The following is a 14,308-nucleotide window of genomic DNA, read 5'->3' on the forward strand; positions in this document are numbered from 1 at the left end:
CTCGCTCCTCTTCAGAGGAGAAAAAGGGGCCTCAGGAAAGAGTTTGGTGCCTTTGTGCTGGTTTCTGAGTGAAACAAACCTTTCAGAGGAAACAATGCTAATAGAGTCATCGCTTTGGCACATGAGCCCTGCTGGAAAGAAAGTCTGTTAATCCCCTCTATAGTCTCTCTATTTATACCCTTAGGCTGCACATAAACTGGCCAAGTACAAGAACAAAAGCAGACTAGAAATATCTCCTGTGACTGTTGTTCTCATGAGCTATTATCCCCTTTATTAAGGATCAGGCTAAGAACCACCTCTGTTAAGGACAATGTTCTGCGAAGAAATGTGATTATCATGCTGATTTAGGTGAAACTTGGCCCTGTGGGTTGCCTCTCCCTCTGCCCTCGCTACCCATTTTTCTTATTGTGCTTTTAAGTGGTGGTGCCATCAGCCAGGCTGAAGGAATGCCCCGACCCCAACCATGTCCCTTGCTCGGGGACCAAGTCTGGGGGTGGCTGGACTTGCACATGCACCAAGATGAGTATCAGCCTAGAAGTACTGAGTCTTCTCAGCCATTACTTTAAGACATTCAATAGTATGATTTTTACAATAAAAAGGGAAAAAAAAATCTTGGACTACATATTTGTGTGTCACCTTAGAGGTAGGGTCTTATAGAGAAAGGCAAGGCATGGGACTGTTCACCAGTTCACTCCTGTTCTTTCTTGTTTCTTTACTTGCAATCAATTTAGAAATTAATGTATTTAATGTTTCTTTGATAGATCTGAAGCTCATTAAGAATTTTGATTATATTTTCTGCACTTTTTATTTGATGAAAATAAAAATCTATGTTTCACCATGACTAAATGGAGATGTACCTTCTTGACCTGTAAGGCAGTACAGCCCAGGTTCCTTTGTATCAGTCAAAACAAAAAGGAAAAAACAGACCAAAGATGGCTTTTCTGGTCTTTCTGCAAAGTACATTTCCAGAAGCTTTTGGAGAACTTCGTCCTTCATGGAAATGCACCATTAACTGGGAAGATGCTTTAGAAATGTAGGGTGCAAACAACTCTAGTGGTTTTGCTAGAGAGAAAGGAGAGGGGGAAATTCATCATACTTGGCTGTACTGAAAATGTGATTTCCTCTTTGGAAAGCTGTTTGTCTGCATCAAGAATAGCTGTGATGTACCTTAGGTTCCTGCAGTCAGAATTACTGACAAGATTTGATTAGACTTACCTGTAACAGTTTTATAAACTGTGACCAAATAAATATAATGTTTTCATTCACATATTAGAAGTATGATTGAGGAAAAATCATTAGGTAAAGTGGACTTAAGGAGTCTATGAACTGAATAATGGCGATTCATGAAGTTGTAAATTACTTTTTCAGATTATCTGGTTAGTTTTCTAACCCTTCCAATATTGGATAATCAAAAATTTTATCTACAGGATACCCTGACCTTTCAAGTCATAATCCCATTTAAGGCCAGACAATAGGAATAAATGAAATCAATTCAAAGAGCGACACATTAATTTGTGGGATTTTTGTATTTTTGAGCTATGATACTCATTTGTGAAATGAAAGTAAGCTACTCTAATAACAGTTTAATTATAGATAGGCAAGATGAGGCTGTTGGTATTTAATGACAAAGGATGTTTATATTTAAAGAGATGAAACTCCTGTTGCAGTGGAAAGATAACGCCAAAAAAAAGATAATGAGATAGAGTGTTAAGTGTTTAGACTTATGACTGAGGCTGGCTGGGGCCAGATGTTGGACTCAGATGTGGTGGTGCAGGATTCTTATGAGTGTGCTGCTGTTTAGAGAGGACACCAGTGTGGGGCAGAGAACAACTGACCTGATGCCATTTTGACCATAAACTACAAAGTGCAAATATAGTCAGTCCTTGTTCTTTGCAAGACCAAGTGAAAACCAGGAACAACAAGAGAAAGCAAAGACTTGGGAATTTTTGCACAGATATGACTCATTCTTGGATTTCAAAGTGGGTGAACTGGGTATTTTTAATTTTTGTAAAAGCAAGGCAAATCAGAGTATGTTTGTACAGTCATGTGTGTACAAATCAGGCAATCCTGAACCTGGAGGGAAAAGCAATCCATCTCAGAGGCGAGGTTGAGGCATGCTTATATCTTATTTGTGGATGAAGAAGAGGGAAGGTGGAGAGCCTATTGTCCACCACGCTGGAGATTGTCTCTTTATGCTTGACTGTTGGAATCCACGGCTTGTATCTTGCCCATTAAATCAGGAATGGTCTCCTAGAAGGGCGTTGTATAGAGCCACTAACATCCATGTAGGAGCTATGGGGCAAATATGGGAGTAGAGCCATGGGGTATTGTAAGGATTTCTTTCTCTATTAAAAAGTCTATTTAAATATTTCATAGGGGTTTTTTTGTTTATTTTGTTTTGGTTTGGTTTTTTCTCCCAAGTATTCAGTTTTAATTGAAGAAAGCTAACTGGAAAATGGAAGTGGTCTTTCTGAGCCAGCTGTTTGCCAGTGTTGCTACTGTCTCAGAAGCCTCTTCTGAGAACAAGCCTCTTGCTCCTTCTCATGTCCTCCAGCATCTTCCTGGCCAAGCCTTGGTGGATGTTCAGCTTACTCAGGGAATTTGAATTCAGCCCCTTTTCCCTTGGCTCTGCATTTTGACGATTTGTACTCACAAGTTAGGACATCACATCACATATTGCTCAGTCTTGCTCTAGCAAAGACCACGTTTAATATTAATCTTTGTTTACTCAACAGTAAAAGTTGTATTCAATCTAGGATCTTTTAAATTTGATACTGATAAATTGAGCACTTTCTTAATGTATGTTCACATTCTGTCTTAGTCTATTACATATGTGCTGTACAAATATGATGCATTGGCTTTGTAAACACAGAAAATAAAGACAAGGAGGAAAAAAGAGCATTAGCAAACCCAGTTACTTTTCTGTGAAGTAACGGAGCCGTGGGAGCTGCAGTTCTTCCTGTGCAAGGCTGAGGATGTCTCTGCTGAACTAATACATCATTATCCCTGAAAGGGCAGGTCCAATCTCCCAGTTTCTGTCTGTGTGCTCCCTTGCCTGTTGTGCTGGTTCTGGTGCTGGCTGGGTCTGTAATGAGACGGTTTCACTTGCTAATCCAGAATAGAACTGAATACGTAAAAATGGAGGTAGTTTTCTGCTGGGTTGGTGAGTCGAGCCATCTTCACAAAGGGCCTGAGGAATGCTGTGCAGAAGCAAAGGTTGATGGGGAGGTAGAGTGAGGACCCTTTCAGTAGCAGAGATCTGTTAGACTCACTCAGCTACCTCTTCCATCTCCCCAGCCAGGACATAAGTCCATGAGAGTTTAAAGCAATCCAAATGGGTGGTGGTGTCCTGTCCTGCTGTGCCGTGACCTGATGCTCTGCTCTTTTCTTGCACCAGAAATGGTGTCCGTCTGACCCCATGATGAGTTGGTTCAGTGTGCTAGGCTGGCAGAAAAATACTTAGTAGTTGTGTTGTTTTAGTTAGGTCTCTCCCAGTATTGCATCCTGCGCTAATTCTCCAGGCTGTCAAATGAACACAAGTGATAGTGCAGAAATGTGTGGGAAAGTTTACTTGAGGACACAGAAGGTGGTGGAACTACGACAGAGGTGGCTTAGATTAGTTGAAAGTGTGGGCTGCAGTTCTAAAACATATCTGTTTTCTGCATTTCTGTTCCCCCTTTTCTTAGATGAATTTGGGAAAAACAGTTATATTTTCTGTCTGACTGACTTTTCAGTCATATGTATACAATGGACCTAACTCTGATACCTGGTTTGTAAAAATCTCTGCTTGCCCAGAGGATGAAGAAAGGAGCCTACAAGAAGAAGAATCTATCTGAAGAATGAAGGTACATTAATAATTTTAATAAGATCATACACAGACATGAAAACCAAAACCAGAATCACCAACTCATGTTCACCCTTCAAAAACATCCTCAGCCAGTCCAATTAATTTGATGAGGTACAAAAATTAGCAAATAACTTACCTCAGGTGCTGATAAGGCCAAACCAGGCTGTAAGAAAGGGATGGGCCTGTGTTTCCAGGCTCATCTGTACATCAAGTACAGGGGTGAGAAAAACTTCCAGCACTGTTCCCATATGTACCATAGATCATACTTTAACTGCTTGATACTTCGGACATCCTTCTCGTCGTAAGGTCCCTGTGCTTGATGAGTTTGTAGTGCAGGTGATACCTTGGTGAGCTATGCACACCTTCTGTGTGCCTGGGACTGCCAAAGGCCGTTGGAGAACTAGAGCAGTCATTGTCTTTGATTTAGTAGCAAAACCTGTTTTCATTACTTGGTCTCAAGTCCTGAGGACAGCCCAAATCCTCCAGCAGCTGAGCTTTCAATAAGACATTGTTTGTTCTGCTTCGGCTGTCAATAAGATGTCATTACTTTAGCTGCAAGATAAGAAAGGATTTGTTAATGGCTCCTCTTGGGGGATGGTGACATTTTTTTCCCCTTATAGATCACTGGGGAAAAAATATGGAAGCAGGCTGACAAGGAAGGAAAATCAGTTCAGCTTAAAGTTATGAAGAGCAAAAATGCAGCCTTTTTCTTTTATTTGTAGTCACAGGTCAAAACAGTGGTATAATATGCAAGGTGCATACTGTATATACCTTTTTAAGAGAGGAAAAAAAAGACACTTTATCATCTCTTTAAAAGCAAACTGCTGTGAGCTGTAACAGCTTCTATAACCTAACGTTAACTGAAGTATGGTACTCCTCAAGAGGCACATCAGTTTTTGCCTTTCCCAGATCTAACTAAGTAGTTACTAATTAACAGCAGATATGGCAAAAATTTTTCAGCTCTTGCTTTGGCATAGCTGTCATTGCTGTAACCTGGGGGCTGTGCAGCTGGGGATGGAGCTGCTCTCACCCTCACCCCAAGACCTCAGCCTCTGGCCAAAACTTCCTGCAAACAGCTCTGTCTGGGGTCGTCTCTGCCCCCAACTGCAGAGCAGGCTTCCGCAGGCAGCCCATCACAAAAATCCCTGGTTGTCCAGGGTTTGTAGAGACCAGGTGACATTTTGGTAATATTCAGAAATAACAATACCATCGTCTTTGCAAAATTGCATTTAAGACAACGGTTAAGGGCCTGATTCTGCCAATTTTCAGCTGCCTGTATAATCTTCAGTGTAGTTAAAATTATGAACACCCAGAGGGCATGTCTGAACTTGAAAATTCTCTTGGCTTTCAGGTGAAGCTTGAGCTTAAGGCACAATAGCTCCCCCTGAATAGGGATATTCAGAGGACCCAGACCAGGTGCCAAGACCAGCCCAGGCATTTTCAGCTGTGCAGGGGACTCTTAAAGGCACAGCCAGGTCAGCTGGACAACCAGCTCAGGCAGGCAGGGAATCCCATTTTTTCCCCAACTCATTAAAATAATCGTGGGAAGAGGGAGCAGATCTGATTGCGTTTTGGTAGATTTCTGGGGCTGGAGGCTGCCTTGCTGCTGGGCTGCCTGTCCCACTGCCCTGTCCCCCACCTCCCACCCTGCATGACCCTCTGCCGGGGTGGCCATGCCAGCACAGCCACCCATGTGGCCACAGCCAGCCGTGCCAGCACAGCCACCCATGGCACCGCGCTGGTGCGCAGCTGCACAAACAGAGGGGTTGTCAGGAGGCAGCCCCGGGATGGGGAGGAGGAGGCAGAGACCCTGCCTGCTTATGCTGGCACAGCTGCCAAAATATTTCTACGGAACAAGTAACCTTAACCCCTGGCTCACCTCTTGGTAGCCAGGCTGATCTCAGCTCCGTAAAACCCAAGAATGTGAAAAACCCACCGACCCTTGGTGGAGGGGGTGGATGTTCAAGGCTGAATGCCAGGCTGGGGGTATCGCTCACTGTTTCCACCGGTTTGCCCGGCTCTGGCAAGGGAAGACCCCACGGTGCCCTTGCCACAGAGGCTTAGGTGTAACTCTGCTCAGGCTGAGCAGCCAGACCGGTTTAGAAAATGACTGCATGAATGAGCACAATGCGGCTGTAACGGGAGACCAAAGGGGATCCCAGAGAATGGGGCAGTAAGGTGATAGCTGCAGGTGGCTGTGGCTCCCGGCACAGCTTATGTAGCCTCTTGTTGTGTGACGTCCAGCCAGAAGCTGAGAAATTATGCGTGAGGGTTACATGGATGTCTAAAAAAATATAATCCCTGATATTGTGTTAATGTTATCAGAGTTGGCTGTAATTTCCCTCTTGTTGCACAATTTCAGAGTTCAAGGTTTTGGTTTTTTTTTTCTTTCTCCCACAGTCTCTCTCTTCATACACTAGAGGTGGCTTTTTGCTGCCCTGACCTGTGCATGCTGCACCATGGAACGCAGGGGGATTTTCTCCGTGATCTGTGTCGAGCACTTTTTCTTCTTTTTCTTTCTCTTCAGCACGTAGGAGATTACCATAACCTATGTATTTATAAAGAATACTATATCTTAATACAATTGGATGGAAGACCTTTTTTCTCTAATGGAAAAGAGCATCTTGCAGGCTGGGAGTTACATTCTTTATAGCTGGCAGAACACCCATCAGTGTGTGCATGTGTGTGTATGAGCTTGAAAGAGGGTAAAGGATACATACTCACATGTACACTCTATCCATACCCATGTGGTAGGACTGCCTGGAATAACCAGAGAATTGATGAATCCATTCTAAAAGTGAGAGAATTGGTTAAATTTTTTTTGCATCATTGCTGACTGATAAACTGTAACTTTAATCACAGCGATTAGCATTACTTTTACAGGATAGTTTTATCAGACAATGCAATAAAAATTGTAGAAAACAACTTCAAAAGGCTCTTCTTTTGATGTACTTCCAGCTTACAAATAAAAAACCACTTTCTTCAACTTTGCTGGAAAGAATTTGTTACTATTATCAGGATAGTAAGATACATTATTTTCTTATGAGGAAAGTATTGCCCCAAGTCATATGGAGGTTATTTATGATTAACTACATCTGTGCTGGTTTTGGCTGGGATAGAGTTAATTTTCTTCATAGTAGCTAGTATGGGGCTATGTTTTAGATTTGTGCTGAAAAAAGTGTTGATACTATACTGATGTTTTTGTTATCGCTGATCAGTGCTTACAGAGAGTCAAGGCCTTTTCTGCTCCTCACATGGACCCACTGGTGAGCAGGCTGGAGGGCACAAGAAGATGGGAGGGGACACAGCTGGAACAGCTGACCCCACCTGGCCAAAGGGCTATTCCATACCATGTGACATCATGCTCATCATATAAAGGTAGAAGAAGAAGAAAGAAGGGAGAGGATGAGGGGATGTTTGGAGTTATGGTGTTTGTCTTCCCAAGCAAGAGTTATGTGTGATGGAGCCCTGCTTTCCTGGAGATGGCTGAACATCTGCCTGCTGGTAGGAAGCACTGAATGAGTTTCTTATTTTGCTTTGCTTGTGTGCATGGCTTTTGCTTTACTTATTAAGCTGTCTTTATCTCAACTCATGAGCTTTATCACTTGTATGATTCTCTCCCCCATCCTGCCATGGGGGGTGTGAGCGGGAGGCTGGGTGGCACTTAGTTGCCAGCTGGGGTTAAACCACAACAATATCCTCTCAGCGTTTTGTGTATCTGTTACTGATCCATGGTTGAGGTCCACATAAATGCAAATAAAAATAAAGCTTGCAGGCACCAGCACTGCTTCCCTGTATAGGAAATACAGCCTTATTTAGTCTGGAAAAGCATTTAGACTGGAAAAGACAGGTAGCTACACCAGAGAGAAATCTAGACTTGGTGTGAATTGCTGATACCATTGTGGACATGTCTGATGACGTGCAGGTGGAGTACAGTGGTGAGGTGGGTGTACCTGGTGGGGCAGAGCACTGCTTGCTTTCACCTGGCACATACTGGCTATCCAAAATAAGCACCTCAATTCACCCGCTCTGACAGAAAGAATTAAAACTCAGCAGGCATCACCAGATGCTACTTTGGCTATCTGTGTATTAAGTAGAAAAATACTAAAGCCTATTCTTTGAAGGGTTTTAAATATATCAGTCAATTTAAAAAGATGCTGTCCTCATATAGGTTTGGCCTATGATGATACTGTATCCTTCTGCTTGTAGGACGATGACCCATATTGTGCTTCATCATGAAGTTGCTTTTGTTCTTCCTCTGACAAAGTCAAATCGATGCAAGAGCAGCAGAACAGCTTGGGTACTGGCATCTGTATGACACATAGCCCTTAGTCAGCAGAAACCAGGTTGGAAGTAGAAGTACCTCTGCTTCCACAACTATCATAAAGCTCCAGAAAGCAGATCTTGGGAATCCCTAATGGTCTGTTTGTGGGGTTTTTTTGTTTGTTTGTGTTTTTTTGTGGTTGGACTCCATGGTCTCAAAGATCCCTTCCAACCATGAAGATTCTGTGATTCTGTGAAATAAAAATAACACACCTCAATACAAAGAAGGTTTAAAATGACTCTCTAACCTTTCTGTTCTCTAAGTGTTAGAAAAGGATTTCCTCAAAGTAGAGAGGAAGAGGCAGAGCAGAAGCAGAAGAGAACTGATGGATGGATGGATGGTGGATTGCAGGGAAAGACAGAGGGAGTGGACTGCCCGGAGGTGGAAGCATCACAGACTCGATCCAGATGAAGAAATAAATGATGACTTTGAAACATAACACAGGGTTTATCATGACAAGAGTGAAAGGGTATAAAGACCTAAACTGTTTATTTGTATGAGAACATAATGGTCCTTGTCATCAACTTGGTGTTGAAAGGAGTGACTTTCATCTAGAGGATGCAGAAAAAACAGGAGATAAATTTCAGTACTAGTAACAGTTTAACGGAAAAAGATTGAAAAAGAGGAGGAATATGGAAATTAGACAGGGATGACATGGTAAGAATTTAAATGTGGCATTTGGCAGCAGCAGTCTCGTTCATGGAAAAACAATACTAATCAACATCGGATGTATTGTTATTTTAAAATAGACTTCATTTAATGACAATAAATATACAATCTTAATATTCAGAAACTAATGGCAAACATTCTTAGAAAAAATACAAAAAAATACATTCTTACATTCTGAATTTTATCAACATACACAGTGTCTAAAACAGTGGCATTGATCTGTAATTTATGGTGCATCTTAAGGCAATGAAATAGTCATTGGTCCAAATTCACCCTGACTTCAACAGATCTGTATAAATTGAGAGTCTGGCCTACATATCAAGTGTAAATAAGAGTAAAATTGAGTCATAGTTTAAAACAAATGTTAATTTTCCCTTCAAGCAGATCTTTAAATATTATTAGAGTGACCTAGCCTAAAAATAAAAAAAGTTACAAATACTCATGTTGGCAACTGCCCCCCCAGCATTTTGTTCTGAGCACATTTCAGCAGTTGGAGGTAGAGGCTACAGAAATTGCACAGCTTAAATCAAACTATTAAAATGCAATTATTAGGCACTCTGTTGGTTTCCCCCCTTCTTTCTCTCTCATTCAGAACTCTGCTGTGAATAACACTGTCCATATGGCAAGCTGAACTGAATTCCTGATATAATGTCTTCTGAAATTAAATGTTACAGCTACATTAGCAAGGAGTGTGGCACTTCAGAAGCAAATCACTAGAGCAAAAAGTTGCTGTTGACTAGGTGATGCCCACGCAGTGCTCACCGCTCTCTTCGGCCTGGCTCTGGTTTTAGCTCTCTGGACTAAGCGCCTGCTGGAGACTATTAAGTTCATATCTAAAACCTGCATTCTGGTTCAGTTTAAACCAAGAGGAATCCAGTCCGTGTGCTCCAAGACCAGTTTATGATGGGAAGCACTGCCCAGAAAGTGGGGACAAGTGGAAGACTAGTTTCAAAAGCACACTCCTGATCTGAACAAAAATGGTAATCTAGAAACGCACCCAAAGCTGATAAGGATTTTGTTATGGGAGGAGCCCAAGTCATAGATATACACGCTTTGCTGATGTAGCAAGTTTTTTTAAATCATTATTTTAAAGGCAGGAATATAGACTCTCAATGACACTCAGGGACAACTCCCCCTTTAGGAAATGCTGCCAACTGATGTAAAAAAGGGCAACTGAGAGAGGCCACAAGAACCAAACAAGGAGCAGAAGACCAGGCAGTTCTGAAAAATCAGCCTCAAGCTCTGCCACTGCTCACAGTGTGTCCCCAGGGAAGGCACTAAATTTCTTTGTTTCCTAGTCTCTTCACCTCTCAAAGAGGGCAATAAATGCTTTCTTAAGACCAAATAATTACCTGAAATGGTCATTTTGTGCTGCACTTTTTTTTGCTTTATCATGGGATGCTTCCTTGCCAGCCCGAGCCCTCCAACACCGCACCTGAAAAGGTGTTTAAGGCACACTGGGCTGTGATCACTGATGGGGTTATGAAAACAGCATCTCTCAGCTGAACACAACCAAAGATGGGGAATGCCAGTTCAAAGCTAAAATCAAAAGCTCCAAGTATGAAAGGAGCTGGCTGGCCTTTCTAACTAAACTAATTTTGCACAGGGAAGTCCTGCGTACTTCACTAAAATTGTTCCATGAAACAATTTTTTGGACAAAAATTTGTTTTGAACACAAAGTTTGGTAAACCATGCAGTGACCAGATCAGAGACAACGTGTACAAACTGAAACACAGGAGGTTCTTTCTGAACATCAAGAAAAACTTTTTCACCGTGAGGGTGAGCGAGCATTGGCCCAGGTTGCCCAGGGAGATTGTGGAGTCTCCATCGTTGGAGATATTCAAAACTCATCTGGACGTGGTCTTGTGTAGCTGGCCCTGTCTGAGCAAGGCAGGGTTGGACCAGATGATCTCCAGAGGTCCTTTTCAATCCCAACCACCCTATGATCTGGGGAAAAGGTCAAACCAGTATTTGAGGGGATATGTTTTGGTCAAAATTCTGTCTTTATTTAGAAACTTCTAAGTATTTGTCCATCTGCCCAATTCATACTTGCTTCCTGGTAAATTAAAGACTTGTCATGATTCTGATGCAACCAAAACAAATGACAAAAGGTAGAACTCCCTGTGCAAAGAAGCACTGGTTCCATCACTGCTCTGGTTGACTTGTCATTTATTGTTATGGTTTGTTTTTCTGTCCTGCGTCTTGTCTCCAGGTGGTGTGTACACAAAATTTTCTGGGCATTATAATAAGTAAGCTTCAGTCCTTCAGTGTCAGAAATGAAGCAGTTCTCTGGAAGCTATGAGTTTCTTTCTTTCATCTTTCCTTGATTTTTGAACCAAGCTTTCCTCTCACAATTGTGCAAAGTCTTGCTGAGTGAAGGCTCGTGTATCATGACTGCTGAAAGGACTCACCTCAGGTTCTACCTCTTCTGGTTTAAATGGTGCCTTCTCAAAGGATAGGCTGGAGGTATGCAGCAGTCAGTATCTGGAAGTCTTGCTACAATGTTTTGATGTTTGATTCCTTCTGATTATTAGTGGGATAAAATACATCTTATAAATGCTAGTTAGTTTCTACAAATGAACGTCTTAATATGGAAAAAGCTATATGAATAATCTGCCTAAAAAATCTGCATATCTATTACATTTATGAAGAGTACAAAACTACAAATGCAACGGTAATCTCACTTTTGCTTTTTTAACAAGATTTGGTTGTCAGAATTTGTAGAAATTGGTCTGCTAAACTGTTAAAAGAGAAAGTAAATTGATAATCTGGAATATCCCTGCTGCAGACAAAAAAGCGGAGATGTACATACAGGTTTAATCTGTAATTCCCTAACTCCCATTTTGCAACTGGAGCCAAAATAGCCAAGCTGATCTGCAGCCTAATTTGAAGATGACTGGTGGCTCTAGCACATGCATCCACACCTCTCACATCCTTCCTAGTTATTTAAAGCTTCATAACATGGTTAAGGCACATTAAATGGTTTATTCCAATCTCCAGTTTCAGTAGATTCATGGTCTTGTCAGAATTTATTTTATCACGCAACAGGTATTGCAACAGGTGCAGCTCCATGTTCTTCCTATGTTGAAATATTTCCGGAAAGAAGAGCACGGTGCCTCTGGTGTGGGAGAAATTCAAAAGACAGCCCTCCACAAATATTGATTTGGTACGTGAAAAGACTCTTAACACTCATTACTGTTACAGGCAGGAGACCTTCAATGCTATGGCCATTCAGGGCAGAATGGGCAAGTGAAGTAATGAAAGAACATTGACTGAGGAAAGATAAAATGCCTGAGTTTTCTACTCACTTGGAGTGCTGTAAAGTCAGTTTGTATGCATTGATTTCAAAGGCAATTCTCCTGTTTACACAGAGATTGATGAACAGGATGGGCTTACAGTCCTGCTGCTTCTTCTGATCCAAGTCCATGATTAATTGAAATATCTTGTTATCCATTTAAGTCTCAGTATGCATAGCTAATTCAGTGTGGCACACAACAGCGCTTAGTATGTCGATTCCAATGGCTTAACAACATGATTTTAAGTTGTATTTTTCTTCATGTTTTGGCTTTTCCTCCTCATTTTATAGTTGGGCTTTACATTAGCAAGTAATCAAAACTCCTTCAGAAGAAGTGATGAAGTCATTCTTGTTCTTAAGTTTTTATTCAAGTCAGACAAGAGATCTAATGGCTGATGCCTAAAGAAAGTGGAAAGCACTCCATGTATTTGAGAATTGATCTGCATCACTTTAAGATGATAAATAATATTCATCTTCATGTTACAAAAATATGCCCTACTAAAGCTGTTTAAAAAATTGATAACTCTTATCTGAGACACAGTGGTTGCACTTGTCCAAGGGAAACAGGAAAATGCAGGTAACAGTTGCAAGAAACAATGTTTAGTAAAGGGAATTAATCCAAAGTGTTCGATTAGCTATTGGTAATATCTTGGCAGGTACTAGCTGGCAAAATACTGTCATTCCTTATAAAGAAGTACTTATTCAGCTTTAGGTCGGAAGGTGCTGTCGACTCCTTTAATAATTTTGTCGGCTATTTTCCCCATGGTTTTCTTCACAACTTTGAGATCATTCTCATGCAAGAGTTTCTGTGTTAGGTACTTCTCTCGTTTGACCTTGCTCTTGGTCTTTTCTGATACATCCGGAATTACGTACGAAATAATAAAATTCACAAAGTATATAACATGCTGGGGAAGGTGAAAATGAAGAAATGTCAGTCAGGCTGAACAGGACATTATTATTATTATAAATGAAATGTCACATTATCTCTTAAGACTCTGAGCCGGTTCTGTACCTATATCTGTCACAGCAGAACAGTATTTTAAAAAGCAGATATGACTAATGAGTAGAATAATTGTCTGATAAACAAGAATTTCTGATTTTCTAATCCTGATTTTAACAAGGACTTCTCTGCCTGCTTTGGGGCAACCCTGGTACTTAGTGCTTCCCCCATGCATGGAAATATTGGTTCCAGTTTCTTTTAAAATTGTTTTAGGTTTGTTCAAGTAACTCTGGGTCAATGGACTTTGCTATGGGAACTCTGATCTAACCAGCTGCATGTTTCTGAAGACTTCAATAATTCCTGAATTAGGCTCTAAGTATATTTTATGATGAATTAATCCCTAATATTCCTCTCCCTTCATCTTGGACCAACTCCCATCTTTCATAAACCTGGATTGTAGCTGCAGAGGAAGGAGCAATTGCTTTTTGAATATCTAGACACTCACCTCTTGCAGTGACTTTCTTTATAGACTTCACTCTGCCGGTGCACATGTATTATGTATATGTATTCATGAGGCTGTGCGCAAACTTTCTCTAAGCATATGTAAAAATATTTTTGGTCTAACTGTCCCTTCTATTTCTGATACTAAAAATAATTTTACGGCTCTTGAGAAAAGAAACCACAGACGCGTGGGGCAACCCTCAGCTGACAGCATGACTTGAGAGTCTTCTTTCTAATTGTGCTACACCAAATTTACATCCCCCAAACTTGTGCCCATGCTAGCACACATCACCAGCTCTGGCAGCCGTGCCTGGGCAGAGTGTCTTGGAAGGATTTTTTGCACGGAGGGAAGAGAAATTTAAATAAGTAACGCTCAAACCCCCATATGCTTACCTCCATGACAATGATGAAAGCCAGCTTGGCTGCAATGACGTGCCAGTAGTAGATGTTGTGCTCATATTGGTGCTGGTGCCCAGCAGGGTAGCGGAGATCCCGGTATCTGAAAGCAAGGCAGGAAAGTCAGGATCTCGTCTCAGGCATCTCTGCAGTACGGCACTGCGGCCAGAGGATGGAGCAAGACATGTCCCTGCCTAACGCATCCAGGAACAGTCAGCTACATGGAACTACAGTAATGGGTAAAGTCATACCTGCAGAGTAAGCTGTATTTGGCTGAAATGCCTTTTTTTTTTTTTTTTTTTTTTCCCCTTTTTTTAAAATTTTTTTTTAAAATTT

At 41.4% G+C, this 14,308-nt stretch overlaps 1 protein-coding gene across 1 annotated transcript in view; it reads right to left on the reverse strand.

Moving 5' to 3' along the window:
- Positions 1 to 8,694: 8,694 nt before the first annotated feature.
- Positions 8,695 to 14,308, reverse strand: part of ANO6 (anoctamin 6) — a 56,432-nt gene continuing 50,818 nt past the window's right edge. Inside the window, exons 19-20 of the mRNA XM_014963334.1 lie at positions 13,970 to 14,075; positions 8,695 to 13,040 (exon numbers count right to left, since the gene is read on the reverse strand). Coding sequence (XP_014818820.1) covers positions 12,834 to 13,040; positions 13,970 to 14,075 — 313 coding nt within the window. The 3' untranslated portion in view covers positions 8,695 to 12,833. The remainder of the gene's footprint in view (positions 13,041 to 13,969; positions 14,076 to 14,308) is intronic.

Source organism: Calidris pugnax, unplaced genomic scaffold, assembly GCF_001431845.1.
Source record: "Calidris pugnax isolate Ruff unplaced genomic scaffold, ASM143184v1 scaffold44, whole genome shotgun sequence".
NCBI classification, from domain to species: domain Eukaryota; kingdom Metazoa; phylum Chordata; class Aves; order Charadriiformes; family Scolopacidae; genus Calidris; species Calidris pugnax.